At 32.5% G+C, this 14,837-nt stretch overlaps 2 protein-coding genes across 3 annotated transcripts; one reads left to right on the top strand and one right to left on the bottom strand.

The window, feature by feature from the left end:
- Positions 1-331: 331 nt before the first annotated feature.
- LOC106105201 (basic juvenile hormone-suppressible protein 2-like) lies at positions 332-3,976 on the top strand. Of its 2 annotated transcripts, none has more exons than XM_013285472.1 (5): positions 332-566; positions 1,032-1,099; positions 1,362-2,183; positions 2,531-2,676; positions 3,021-3,976. In XM_013285472.1, the coding sequence occupies exons 1-5, from the start codon at positions 464-466 to the stop codon at positions 3,874-3,876; spliced, it is 1,995 nt and encodes a 664-aa protein (XP_013140926.1). In that variant the 5' UTR covers positions 332-463; the 3' UTR covers positions 3,877-3,976. The 2 variants fall into 2 exon arrangements, with proteins under 2 accessions (XP_013140926.1, XP_013140925.1); XM_013285471.1 differs by having other exon boundaries at positions 987-1,099.
- Positions 3,977-4,073: 97 nt separating this feature from the next.
- On the bottom strand, positions 4,074-7,452 carry LOC106105200 (arylphorin subunit alpha-like). Its single transcript, XM_013285470.1, has 5 exons — positions 7,325-7,452; positions 6,464-6,597; positions 5,548-6,375; positions 5,299-5,465; positions 4,074-5,063 (listed from the first exon to the last, which is right to left on the bottom strand). Exons 1-5 carry the CDS (start codon positions 7,413-7,415, stop codon positions 4,172-4,174), a joined length of 2,112 nt encoding a protein of 703 aa, XP_013140924.1. The 5' UTR covers positions 7,416-7,452; the 3' UTR covers positions 4,074-4,171.
- Positions 7,453-14,837: the final 7,385 nt, after the last annotated feature.

Here is a 14,837-nt window from a genome sequence, read left to right as displayed (position 1 = left end):
GTCACAATTGGAAAATTGATCAATTTTGTACTGCTTCCTCGGTTACATGTACAGCTAGCAACAATCACCCTTTTTCTTTCTTTTAACTGTTTATGATTGCTATTGTTTAAAGAAAGGTTTTGATAAGTCTTTTAATCTAACTATTGATTTTTATAAGTATGCGATCTTAAACCACTGGACATTGCTTTTATGAATTTTTCAGTTTCTATATTATCTTATTACGACAAAATCGTATTTCTTTTTGGTTATCCCTGTTTAAGGCTTACTATAGATGTTAGGTACTATATTTGCTAATTCGAGGTTAGTGTAGTTATGTCCATAAAAAAACTATTTTGTTCTCAGCTGTACAAAGAAAATTATTCCTATTAAACTGACCTCAGTAGCTCAAGTGGACTAAGAGAATCAGATATGAAACTGCATAACTCCTGTGATATTCAGTAAATTAAGTCAGTGAGCGACCAAAATGTTGTTACGTTTCATACTTGTGATGTTTTTGTGGCTGGTTGTATTGACAACGGTTAATACTTTACCTTTCGATGAATTCAAAAAGTATATTCATGAAGGAGGTATGTTAGAAAGTAATTTTTAATTCAATATACATTAACAGATAATAAATAAACACGGTACAAAATTAAACTTAGGAATAAACCGGGTATAAACAAATATAAGTACAAATTTTACTTATACTCAATTTATTTCTAATTTTAACTTTATACCGCGTTTATTTGTGTCTCTATGACTACTTAGAAAACATAAAACGCATGGAATTAATCAGAAGTCTTTACTTAACTGCTTTTTGTAATTTAAAAATAGATTGTATGATGAACATGTTCTTAAACTTTTTTGCCTTAACTCTGAAGTGTAGTTTAATTCGAAGCCTATTTTATCTGTTGAGTGAGGTACATTATAATAGTGCTTTTTTATTAAATTGTGCTTTAGATTACAAACATACACGATGCTATTTGAATACATACTTGTATTTCTAGATTTAGGTTTTGATGATGAAAAGTTTTTAATGCAAATAGTTCCAGGAAATAACAATCCTTCTCACAAATATGATAAGAACGATGAAGTACAATTATCAGATATTGTGGATCAGGTAAGCTTAATTTAGAGTATCATAGAAACCGTTAGACTATAATGGGCGAAAAATAGTTGCAAATTAAAATGTCACAACGTTATAAATATTAAAAATGTCTTTCAAAATCCATGTCAATTAAATAACTTATCTGAATATGATTTACGAAACTCTGTCATTATCAAAACACTGCTACTATTTTAAACTAGAATTTCAACTATTTTAAACTTTCATTGTTATACAAACCTAAAGTAAAAGAAATAATAAACCATGTTATTTACAGAATAATGAACATTACCAATTATTTATGACATATGTTGAAAAAGGTTTTACATCTAAAGGCCTAACATTTACAATATATGACGACAATTTAAGAAACGCCTCAATAGCGTTATTTAGATTACTGCAAAATGTTGAAATCGGAGAATTGCAGCGGATATCAGCGTGGGCAAGAAACAACGTTAACAAAGATCTACTAACATATGCATTAAAACTTACTGCAGTTTTTTCGGACAAAAGTAAATTAATAAACGCGTTTGAATATGAACCACCTTATATTACGAAACCTAATTACTTTATAAATGGTGAAACAATCAGAAAGGCGATGCAAGTAATAATAGACAACGGACAATTTAATAACCAAGAAGGGGAAGTAAACCAAATTTACAAAACTGGTGACGTCATAGCCGTTAACACTAACTACTCTGGTTGGAATCTAGCAAGCAATGGATGTCACGAAGAACTTAACTATTTTAGAGAAGATATTGGTTTAAACAGTTATTATTCCGGAATACAATTGCTACATTCATATTGGATGTCGAATAATGAGCTGGAAGAAATAAATCCGAAGCATGCTGAATATTACTATTACGTACATAAACAATTAATGGCCAGATACAATTTGGAAAAGGAATATTTGAAATTCGAAAAAAATAAATCAATCGAGAAATGTTTTACAGATTACAACCCGTATCTTAACTATGATAACGGACTGCCATTTCCTATTAGATCTTCAACTCTCAAAGATTGGAATGAAGAACAAGCAAGAATTAAATCAATTGATATTGCTATTAGAGAATGTATTTCTAGAAGAGTCATTTTTATGGTAAGACAAATATTTTACGATATCTTTGAACGTTCTTTATCTGAATTATTTGGATCAGTGACTTCATTACTTAATTTACCTAAAGACAGACAAAGAATACGTTAACGTTAATTTAATCGTTTATTGTTATTCATTATCTTCCCCTTTATCCTACTCCCGTAAGGTCGGCGCATCAGGTTTTTGTCCTCCACATAACTCTATCAGATGTCATCTTAGTCATCACTCCCTTTTTGACGATGTCTTGATAATCATTGTTATTATGGAAATTTATTTTTCTGTAAAAACTGTTTCTCATCGTAGAAAATTTATTGGAGAACAAAATAAATGCTTCAGGTTTGTTTTTTCAGGACAATGGAACAAAAATATCTATGACCGAAGACAACTATATTGATCTTTTAGCAAAAATATTACGCGCAAATCTAGACGGAGTAAAGTCGGCTAAATTTATCAGATCATTTTTCGGTTATGGAGGTAATACGTATCCATTGGACAGGTAAGAAAAATAATTATCAGTCTACATGGTTTATTATCTTATTTCTTATTTAAAAAATTGTATAGATTATTTGTATTGTAAACTCTTTATTAGAAGGTATATCCTAAACGATTGAAAGGATCTCCATGAAATTTGAAGTTGATAAAGAGCAAACTCTTAAATTTCTTTATAATTCTGCGTCCATAACGCCGCGGGCAAAAACTAGTATGAGACATTTTTTTAATTTTTTCCTTTGAACGAAAACAGTAGCCTGATAATTACTACGTGTAGTAATATCGATGTGTAGCACTAAGTAATAGGAACAATAAACTTTGTAAGTAATAACTTCCGAATTCTGTTTTTAGCTACAATCCAGCACCATCCGTATTACATCACCCTGAAACATCTTTGAGAGATCCTGTTTATTGGTACTTGCTACAAAACCTTTTGAATTACTTCAATGAATTTGAAAGGACATTAGAACCTTACGATATATCAAAGTATGAATACGATGATGTGAAAATAATCGATGCAAGGATTCCTAAAATAACAACTTATTTCTCCTACTATCAATTAATCTTAAATAAAGGAATAAAGAACATTGATCCAATGAAGATTCCATACGCAATTACAGCGAGACTTAAGCGATTGAACCACGTCAACTTTGATATTAATTTTACAGTGGAATCGAAAACCGAATCACCAGTTGTTGTGCGACTATTTTTAGGACCACAATGCTTCGAAGAGAACTGCTGGGTTCTATTCTCGAATTTCTTTGAACTCGATTGTTTCTCTTACCAGCTCCAAAATGGAATAAACAATATTGTTTGGTCTACCAATGAGCGATTTTCAAAATTCTCTTATGAGAATTATTATAACATGGAAGAGCAATCAAATGAGATAAATAGATATAATTTGTTTAAATTTCCTGCAAGTCTAGTTATTCCTAAAGGATTGGAACTTGGAATGAATTTAACACTCTTTGTAATAATAACTCCTAAAGAGGATGTTTTCAATATCGACATGCCTAATGATTATTATGTAAATTATCGGAAGCTGATGCCCGAAGAATTCGATAGTAAACCATTAGGATTCCCATTTCATAGGGAAGGAGCTAATTTTAAGCCTTGTGCAAATAACTATAGATTTTTTAACATCACCGTGTTTCATAAAAAGAGAACTGCTGATACTAACGGATATTTTTCTAAACATTTGAATTGAAATATGAGAGAAAGAGTTATAATTTATGTGTATAAATATAGTCAAGGTTAAATGTGCTTATATCTTTAGAAATATTTGTTGAATACATCTATTAAATATGGTTTGTTTTTTACAATTTGATTGAATTCCTGAATTATTTTGTTTCGTTAATAATATAATGCTTAAGATCGTTTTGGGGTGAAAATAAAATAAGTGAATTGCTAATATTATTCAACTTTAATTAACAATGCGTAAATAAAAACAATAAGTATAAATATCTGACGTTGATCATAAAGAAAGAAATAAGTTTATCTTCTTAAAACTTAGTGTACGTGAATTTGGGACCTACATAGTAGGGGTAATTAGATTGGTAAGGATATATTTCATCTTCGTGGTAAACAAACACATCCTTGAAGTACATGTTGGGCTGTACGAAGTAGATGTCATTCACTGGACGATCCAACGGGAAACCGAACGGTTTGTTGTCAACAATAAAGCTTTCAAGAGGCTCTGACGTACTCACTTTGCCATTGAATGGATAAACTACTACGAATAATTGGTAGGGGAAACCTCCCTTTGTTCCCTTAGGTAGCATCAATCTTGACGGCATAAAGTCTGCTTCCGTTGACATATGAGTGGGCACTTTGCCTTGGTCAAGAAGTTTCCAGATTTCTGCAGTTGGTACGGAATCTTCTTTGTAGAACAAGAAGTCGGTTGAGCTGCGATCGATCTTGTTCTGTCCGACTGTCAATTTCTGAACAAACCAGTCTAGCTCTACGAAGTTCATCCAGTTATCTTCCAATGTCAATGGGAAACCTTCACCGTTGTATTTAGGTCCAAGGAAGACCTTTATTACAGCGTCACCTTCAACATCAGATTTGACATTGACCGTTACTGTGAATGGCTTGTGGTTGATACGTGGCTGACGTACTTTGTAGGGTGTGAATTTGTAAGTCTTCAGTTGCTCTGGTGTAAAGAACACGGCGTTTGTTACATCGAAATCATAGTATTCGAAATACGTGAGGAGCTTGTCAACCTTGACGTCAGTAACCTTAACGCCAACGTAGTGGAGCAGGTCCTGAGTGTACGGTGCGAGGTATTCCTTGTACTGAATGAAGTATTTAAGAATTCTGCTGTAGAGTTGGTAGAAGACAGGGTCACGCAGCGATGTTTGGTAAAAGTCGAGGACATTAGGAATGTAGCTGTACCTGCAAAAAAATATGTAAAATGAATCCATTTTTCAATGCTGACGTACAAACGAAATCGTTTACTTTACGGATAAAATCACGAAATAACATAAAAAAGTTTCTGGATTGTATGTCTATAAATTTAGAGCAGAGTACTTCACCCTACATCCTTCTTTAAAAGAGTCTATGAGCATCATGGAAAAATCGTAAGAACTGTATTTAACTAATTGTTACCACTGATATTAGTACTACATACTTGTCGGCAGTTTCTGGAGAAGCACCCAAAAGACGCCTGGCAGTAATTTCATAGGACCGGTGGTAGTTCCTTGGTCCCACTTTCTCGTATAAGTCGACATTGGATTGCCAGTAGTTGCCAACAAAGTTAACAGATTTTGAATTGCTGAAATCAACTTCTTGGTTGTACTGTAAAAAAAGAAATCATTGTTATTTTTTAATTGAATACTAACATTTTATTTTTTTGCGTACAGTTAGATATAATACTTACAGCCTTAAAGCGGCCTCTCTCCAGGTACTGCAAGAACGTCGTTTCGTAGGTGTCGAGGAACTGTAATTCTTGAACATTGCTTTCGTATGGAATTTGGTAATCGGCATGTCTTTGAATGAACGGATAGTAGTACGTTAAGAATGGAATGTAGCCAGATTTGATAGGTTTGTTCCAAGAGAATTCTGGAATTTCCCCTAATCCATTGCTCAGACGCTCCAAATAGTATCGAGCGATCAATTGTTTGTAGAAGTAGTAGTATGCTTCTCCACGGCGGTCTTTCCAAACGGTGAAAACGTCACCTTCTAGCCAGAAGGGGAAGAACGAGTGGAAGTAATAGTAGTAAGAGTTTAATCCGATATCTTCTGTGAAGTACGACAGCTTGTACTCCTTGTCACCATAAGCCCAGTAATTAGAATAATTAGTGTAATAGACATAGTAATCTTTTTCCAAAGTGATACCATATTCAGACGCAAAATCAGGATTGGAGATTCCGTCTTGCATTTTAGTGCGGTACATTCTGTACAAGACATCAGAGTTGACAAAGAACTCAGGGTAAAGTTCATAAGGAGCGGGCAAGACTATGCCTTTAGTGTCTGATCGGTGGATAATAGCAATGTAGTATGCGTACAAGAATTGACCCTCGTTAAGGAACACGCGGGCATAAGCAGCAGTTTTGTAGAAAGTCTCGAAGTCTTTAGCGTAGTAGAAAAGATGGAAGAGAGCAATCGCTTCGTCTCTCTGTTTTTCATAGAAAATAGAGAAGACGTGATTTCTTGGCAGGAAACCATGTTTGTACAACACTAAGAAGTCTTCAACGGCCTTTTTATTCTGAAAATTAAGGAATAAGATATAGACTTAATTAAATACTTGATAGGTGCGATTTGCAAATTAATTATTATAAAAGGCTAATGCTTACGGTGTAATTTTCGATGTTAGCTTCAATGTTCCATTCTGTTGCAATTTTGTAGTAGTCAGCATCCTTGCTAATTTGAGATGGTGCGAAGAAAAGACTAAATATCTTCTTCTGTTTAGTGACAAATTCGGCATCCACTGGAAATTGTTTTTGGTACTTTAATATTTATGAATAGCTTTCGCTAATTAAAAAAAAAACAAAAGTATGTAGCCTACATCTATGCCAAATTTCATCAAGATCCGTACAGCAGTTTAAGCTACTAACTGTAACAAACATCCATCCATCTAAACTGATGCCTTTATAATGTAGTAAGATTTTATAAATTCAATGATATCCAACCAAATGCAAATTATTATTGTGCAACTTTTTTATGAATATTTTAATATAACTTCCAAGCGTACTACTACGTAAGGTAACTAATCTTCAATTCACTTCTAATTATTTCGAGATCTGAAATGACTACGTAGTTTTTTTTTCTTTTAACAATACAGAAACAATTATATCTAGCTTAATCTAAAAAAACGCTAAATAAACCTCAAAGGGATTTTTTTTATTTTGTACTTATGTATTATAGAGTACTTTTATATTGAGCATGAGGCCTGTTTAAGGATTAATTAAATGCAATATACGTCATAGAAAGGAAAAATGTTTAGTGAGAACTAATATGTGACCAATCGCCTCTCCATATACATCAACATTGACATGATATCGTTTATAACGTTCCTCAATATGGCGAAAGAAAACTAAATTCGCGAAATCATAAACACTGATCAATCATTTTTAGGATACATCTTATTGTAATTAGTGGATAATAATGATAACATAGAATTTACTTAAAGTATAGAAATTATTTAAAATGTATACCATTTTTAGTCTTGAAGTTGACGACTTTCGGAGGAACGGCTCCTGACATCGCCAGGGCCACTAGCCCTGCAAGCACCAAGAGCGTCTTCATCGTTGCGTTCTCAGCGAAAACTGTGTCGTCTCGATCAATCGCTCCAGCTTTTATACTATACCCGTATTTTTGTTATCGTCTTCTGAAATGCAGCATGATCTTGTTGATAGGATGTTTTTAAATTTCGTTGCCGTGGTTTATCATTTCACCTTTCACCTTTACCTCATTAGTATCTGTTTCGGCAGGTCCGTTAAAAACAAACGTGATCGCTTTGTTTACAATAACGATTATCAGATATCGATGTTAGCAAAACTTTTCCATTTTGATAAAACATCTTTCGTGGAGAGATTCAATATTGATATATTTTCCGTCATAATTGGGACAATACTTTACTGAATTAGGTATCATCTATGCATCGCTAGTTTAAAATGCTCTCTTTAGATTCAAGAGGTGAAAATTGTGGATCGTAGTACTAGTTGTAGTTTATTTTCAGTGTTGTAAAAGGTATTGTTAACATTATCCACGTTGAGGATACATTTTTAGACGTACAAAAATTATTGTCTTCTGAAAGTGTTTCTATCAATCACCAAGTAGTTCTGTCCTTCATTTTATACATTTAGGGGATACGTTTTAAATTATTTTTAAGTGCTTGTCTATAGTTACAGAGTTATTTGCACAAAACCCTATGACACTAATTATCTTTTGTGAGCGTCGATGGCGCAGGGGTTAAGCATATTGTTATTTACGAATCCTGGTACAATTCTCGCTGCATACGAATGGAATTATCGATTTTCCTACAGCTTATGGCAAGGACATGATGTTTGGGGAGAAATTTGCAATATGTGTGATGTCAACCAAGCCGCAAAGGAAAAGTATGGTTGACTTAGGCTTTGATTCTTTATGTAGGGTAAACTCCGATGATCATAGATGGGAACGTATAGTGACATGACAATTTTTTAAGTAGAAGCGCAAAAACCTCGCGTTTAAAATATTTACGTTTTAATTGCGTCACTAAGTAGAGTACTTCATAAAAATATAAGGAGTACATATGTCTATACTATTATAATAAAGCGTAAACACACATTTCTTTTTTGCCAAAGATGTCAGCAATTACAGCATGTTTTTGAATAACTCTTTTTTTTTTAATAAAAAGCCGTACACTTACATCACGCGTTAGGCTATATATTTTAACGCCAATTAAAATTAGGGGGTAAATATTTAGGATAAAAACCCTAATGTGGAAAAGAGACCATAAGTTGCTGCCAACATCAAGGAGGCAAGATTTACATCATATCATGTCATTTTGACGTTTGTAATTAATAATTTGACAGATGTAAACAATAAAATAAAATTTTCATAATTTTATGCGGATGAAGTCGCACTTGAACAGCTAGTATTTATTAAAGGGTAAGGTAACTTAATTAAATGTTTACCCTATTCGAGTTTACTAATCACCTAATTACATTTCTTCCAACTATCAAACCTGATAACCTTTAAATTCTACCTTTGCCATTTTATCACTGTTTATGTTTGTTTAAGAAAAATATTATTACATTTTTTTTGATACATAAATGATAATATTGATCTCCAACGAATTAAGTAGGCAAAGTCTTTTCAATGTCACATTTACTTTGGACGTCGATTATCACCTCGGTATTGTTGGTGCTTGTTTGCCTCCTCTCTTAAGGGTAAAACTGTTAGTAAATGTTGTGACCTAATTTAGTTAAAAAGGCCTACAACATTCTGTTATCAGACTTATATACTGTACAAAGCGTCCAAAACCGACGTACGTGACGTAGATAAATGTACTCGTAGAAAGAACGAGAGAAGTTAGGACCACGTCATTTGGTGGTCCGTGGTCTCAACCTACCCCTCTGGCTTACTCACGCCCGATACAGATTGCTGTTGTTGAATATTATGCAATTTACTCTATATCGACGTGTGATTTCAGTTCGCGTATTTTTTGCCTCACTGATAGGACCGCATATAACCACGCTTTTTGCTTTCATTTTGGTTGCACGGCCTGCTGTTTTGCATCTGTTCAGTGGTGTGGAAGCATTTAAAATTTTCACCTGCATTTAACAGTTTTTTAAATTAAATTCGCGTTAATAAATAGGTTAGTTTAAGGTTACAAAAATTAATTACAGTACAATTGTTAACAAATAGTAAAATGTGAAGTAAACTGAAGATAAAGCACAGATATTCATGTCATCACAATAAGGATGCTTATACTTTGTAAGCAGCTGATGCAATATTTTTATTTTATTGAATAATCCTACAATACTACAATATATTTGTAAAATAGTTTGATAAAAATACTATTACTACGTTTACTACACCTTAATCACATCATTCAAGTTTCTAGCTTTATTGAATACTTTGTAACTATATTTATAAACTTCTGTTTACATTTTCTCTATAAAAACAGATGTAGTAATTTATACAACATATAGTGACATGTTCAAGGGGGTGATGACTGAGATGACGTATAATAGAATATGTGGAGGACAAGAGCCTGTTGCGGCGACCCTACGGGAGTAGGATAGGATAAAGAGGATAATGATGATAGTGTAGTTGGACTAATTTGATAACTCACAATCACATTTTGACTGTATAATGTTAGTATTTCTTAGTGAGATGTCATGGTTAAAAAGCATCGATTAATGTGTATGAATCGATATTCGATACATGCATCATTAAATGCACCTAGAAACACAGCATCCGTGATTGTGTTTAAATGACTTTTACCGTTATTAAAAATGCAATCTCCTTTTCAATGTTATCAGTTTTAAATTAACAAAAAGGTTAGTTGTATATCCTTTATTCACTTTTGGCTACATTTTTATAATATTTTCAAGTAATTCAATATACTGTAATTTTAAAATTACTATGAAGAAAGATCATTTTTACTTATTCAATTATTATAATATAAAAAAAAAACAGTTTAGTAATAGTAATTTCGAGCTGACATCTGGCGTTTCGTTGCTTACATAAAACAGCACCACATGATGCGTTGGTTTATTGTCTATAAACCAGATGGCGGTATTTAGTAGTTTTCTCGAAACATTTTTTTAAATTCCGTAAATAGGTAGTGTAAAAAAGTTATTAATTTACATGATTGCAAATGTAATTGAATGTCATATTGAAAAGTCTATATTAGGTTTAAGATGATTAATGTATACTTAGTCTACAGAAAGACTAGGAACAAATTATAGTTACTACAGCTATGTAAAGGTAACGTGATATATTTAAATATAATTAAACTATTTAGGACTAGCTGTTTCCTGAACCTTGTCTTCACTGAATATTTAACAGACCTTAATATTTAAATTTGGTTTTTCGATTAGATTAAATTGCGAATTTATTATGTTTACGAATTGTATTTTTTTATAACAATGTAGGCTTTACATACAACAACATTTATAGAACATGTTGTACATCTGTTATTTATTCAAATTAGACGACGAAAAAAAAGCGTCTTTAAGCAAGATTCATTTTAATGTCAATAACAAACAATAGATGGCGCAACAGTACAACGATTAGAATATCCAGATTTGTTTCAATTAGATTTCTCACGAAAAAGTTTATGTGAAATATAGTTAAGACAGACTTAAGGGCTTCAACAGTATGAAGCGTCTTTCTTTTCATCAGTTTTATGACATTTTTCTTGCAAATAACTATAGTTTGTCTATTTAACGATAAATATTGAAAGGTTAAGTAAAATCGGGTAAGGCTTTTATCGATTTTTATTATCATGTTGTAATCGATAGATCCAAATTTATACTTATGAAATAAAATAAAAATCACCATTTTTCTAACGTGAATTCGTTATTATTATTGTGATCTCTATCTCTATTAGAAATGCTTTCCAACATTTACAGTTTACATGAGTAGTAACATCATTTTTACAAAACATCTAAGGGAATGCTAGCCTAAAAAATTAAGGATATTTATTAAAAAGTCAAAAAAGCAACTTTAAAATACGCTTCTATACAAATTAATCTAAGTCTAATAGTCAATCTCATTAGTACAAGCGGTTCATCCTCAATGTATAAAATAATTAATCGAGTGGCGTATTAAAATTGGTAGAAAAAGGTTGAATGCTGTGACAAGGGCCAATATATCACTTGGCATCCTCGCCGCGCCGCCCGGCCGCGTCCGAAGTTTTGACGTATGAGTAATTTATTGGCTAAAAAAATAAATTACCGGATTGCCCACACATTTGTTGTGCTCAAGGTGGTTGATTCGGGTGCAACGCAAAAAATGATCAACGCCCGGAGCATCGTATTAACTCTACTTGCGTCTAAAACGACCCATATGACCACTCACCCACACCATTTTCAAAGCACGGAAAACGCCAATGTTATTCCAAAATAATTTCACAAGAACAAAGTTAAAACAAAATTTATTTCAGGATTAAATTGATTTATAAATTGTGTAGTTATATCATAAAAAGAATACTTCGAATATTCTACAGTAATTATTTACCCTTTAATGGATAAAGAAGATTTAGTTTTAGTTGGCAATAGAGAGAAAATATTGAAGATCTCGGTCCACTCAAAAAGTATAAATGCAAAGAGCATAATAGCAATTATAGACAGCATCTTTAAAATAAATCGATTCAATAGTTAAGTATTTAAGTACTTCAGTAAGCAAAGTAACTTATTAAAATGATGCTGTAGTCTCAGTATTAATGGCAGTGAATAACACTGACGAGGAATAATGCCCCGTTTAATATTCATATATTTGTTTTGGACGTCGTTTCGCTCTGACACTTAACCGATTGCTGTGTATTAATTATTCAATGCATGAGCTCGCATTCAATGAACTTTGCACTCGTCTCAGCATAATTGTATGTTTATGTAAAAGTATCATATCTTGTCTTTTGATGAAGGTATTTGTTTTAAAAGGTTAGCATGGACATGTTATGAGGAAGGATGAATCGCATGTTACAAGGAGAACGTTAGTAATGAGTGTGGGTACATCGATAGAGGTAGATCTTGGAAGAGATGGATGGATTGCGTAAAAGGTGACATGATCAAAAAGCGAGTGATGACTGAGATGACGTATGATAGAGTTATGAGGAGGACAAAAACCTGTTGCGCCGACCTTACGGGAGTAGGATGATGATGATGATGATGTTGTGAAATTGTTATGGAAATGTTACCTGTTTGACATGTTCTCAAGGAGTGGTTTATAAAATACAAACCGTTACTCGCAACGTCGCCAGCGTAAAATTAAAAAAATAATAAAACACATAGGCTACGTTACTCACTGATAACGTAGCTTTTTAATGGTAAAAGAATTTTAAAATCAGCCCAGTAGCTTTTGAGTATTTGAGTTTTTAAGTGTGAGAGTATTTTCAATACATACAAAAATCTTTATATTATTTCAGACTAGCTTTTGCGCCCGACTCCGTCCGCGAGGAATTAAAAAAATTACTGAGTAGCCTATATGTTCTTCCAGACAATAATCTACATCTGTGAAAAAATTCTTTAAGAGCTATTGAGCCGTTCTGGAGATATTTTCTAACAAACATCTATTTAAAATTAAACATGTATAACATTAGTTAGAAGTAAGATTTATGCTCTTACTGTGGTCATAAATAAGAGCAATCTTTAGACTAGAAGTATACAACTACGTTTTGTCTACATTATAGCGGTTCTCAAAGATTTTTTTTAATGTGAATAATTTTAAACTTTCGGTAAGAAATTACTTTTACTTAACTGTTAAGTCTGAAAGGAAATAGCGTTATCGGATAAAACTGTTAATCCTTGTTTCGAAATAGGATTAAACAAATGACAACAAACAACGAACGTTTGACAAAATATTTTGTCAATTATTTGTCACAACTGGTGGTTGACTAATCCTTGTCTTGTTTTTGTCACTCTTTGTGTTTCGTACTATCAGGGTGGCGAAAATAAATATAAACGTCAACAACATCTTAAGAGCTCATCCGTTTATAAAGTGAGAATTTAATCGCAAAAACCCTTTTTGTGTTCAAGTATCGCTTTCTCTTTGATACACTTTTTTTTTCACTTTCTTATGTTTCGTAACAATAGAATATTATTTTGTACCCTTGTAGTTTTTAGAATTTGGTTTCTGTTTTTGTATCTTGTTTAATTTATTTAATAATACTGCGTATATTAATATTCTTTACAATCAAATAAATATTTCCTTTCTTTAAAAAACTAGGTGTAGTTGTAAAAAATAATTCTTCGATATTCTTCCACAAAATGAGTCTTCAATATAAAAGAATTCCATCAGATTGGTGTTTAATTGACAAAAACTATTTCAAAGTTCGAATCGTGTCGACCACACATTAAGACTTCCCATAAAATCAACGGGAAACATCCAAATCGATTGATCGTAAGACCGACCTTCGTGCTATATGACTATAACAATTCCAACTCGTTTATTACCTGAATTAAATATTATAAAGGAAAGAATCGCATACAGAGATTTTATAATAATAGTTTTATTATGACATTCAAACGGTCACTTCGGTATTATGAAAATCATATAAATGAAGTAACGCCGAAAGTTCGAGTCACATTGAATATTGATCACAAACGATTCACGGCTCGGCTTATCTGAGCAATGCTCAATATTATAATTAACTGACCCCGTGAACTTGGAGTCCGGTCACACTGTACTTGGTAACCGATGTTTCTGTTTCTGATTTGTTCCCTGTGATCCCTGTTCGGTTATCTATACTAATATTATAGAGAGGAAAGATTTGTGTTTTTGTACGTATTGGATTCGCGTAAAAACTACTAGGCCAATTTTAAAAATTCTTTTACCATTAGAAAGGTAATTTATCTGTTAGTAGCATAGGTTCTATTTATTAATTTCACGTAAGAAATCGCGAGCAACAGCTGATAATTTCTAAAGTAATTTTGCTTTCAGTAGGTACAAATGAACATTGTGCGTTACATTTCGAATACAAGTTTGTCATTTAACTAAATGAGTGGTACGCTTTTTTATACTTATTATTAAAACAAGAACAATTATCATGATTCATATTGTTTTGCTAAAAAAACATATTTTCTATTATTTACACAACTCTATTAATATGTTTTGTTGGCAATTCTAGTAAATAAATATCATCAATCGGTAACGTAAAGTTAAACTGCGATTTGCGACGGTGATACTTGTCCGTGCTTGTGGAGCGCATCTCGCATCACACCTGTGGCATCAGACGCATCCCCCCGCAGTCCTCCCTCGACACCCCTCCCCCGCCGCCGCATCACACGAGCCGCCTCGCATTTTATACACTCTTATGAGAACCAAAAAATAAAAACCATGATGTAAAGTATCTGGATACGACATGGTATCGTGTTTAATGTTATGATAGTTTCAAATAATTATACAAAAGATTAAAATATTGATTTTTTTTATACTTAATTATTATTTATTTCATAATATTAAAGAGGTCAAAAATATATGTAACGAATGAAAATGATAAAGTACGAGCTCAGA

This window comes from Papilio polytes, unplaced genomic scaffold (assembly GCF_000836215.1).
Source record: "Papilio polytes unplaced genomic scaffold, Ppol_1.0 DF823177.1, whole genome shotgun sequence".
Classification (NCBI taxonomy): domain Eukaryota; kingdom Metazoa; phylum Arthropoda; class Insecta; order Lepidoptera; family Papilionidae; genus Papilio; species Papilio polytes.
The sequence above is the reverse complement of the archived record's forward strand: the minus strand, read 5'-3'. Positions and strand labels throughout refer to the sequence as shown.

Excerpts from the sequence above, each read along its gene's own strand:
- LOC106105201 (XM_013285471.1), top strand. The coding sequence starts at position 464 with ATGTTGTTACGTTTCATACTTGTGATGTTTTTGTGGCTGGTTGTATTG. Across the intron at positions 567-986 it reads AAAGTATATTCATGAAGGAG|ATTTAGGTTTTGATGATGAA; the intron begins GTATGTTAGAAA and ends TTGTATTTCTAG. Across the intron at positions 2,677-3,020 it reads AATACGTATCCATTGGACAG|CTACAATCCAGCACCATCCG; the intron begins GTAAGAAAAATA and ends TTCTGTTTTTAG.
- LOC106105200 (XM_013285470.1), bottom strand. The coding sequence starts at position 7,415 with ATGAAGACGCTCTTGGTGCTTGCAGGGCTAGTGGCCCTGGCGATGTCA. Across the intron at positions 6,376-6,463 it reads CTAACATCGAAAATTACACC|AATAAAAAGGCCGTTGAAGA; the intron begins GTAAGCATTAGC and ends CTTAATTTTCAG. Across the intron at positions 5,064-5,298 it reads TCTCCAGAAACTGCCGACAA|GTACAGCTACATTCCTAATG; the intron begins GTATGTAGTACT and ends ATTTTTTTGCAG.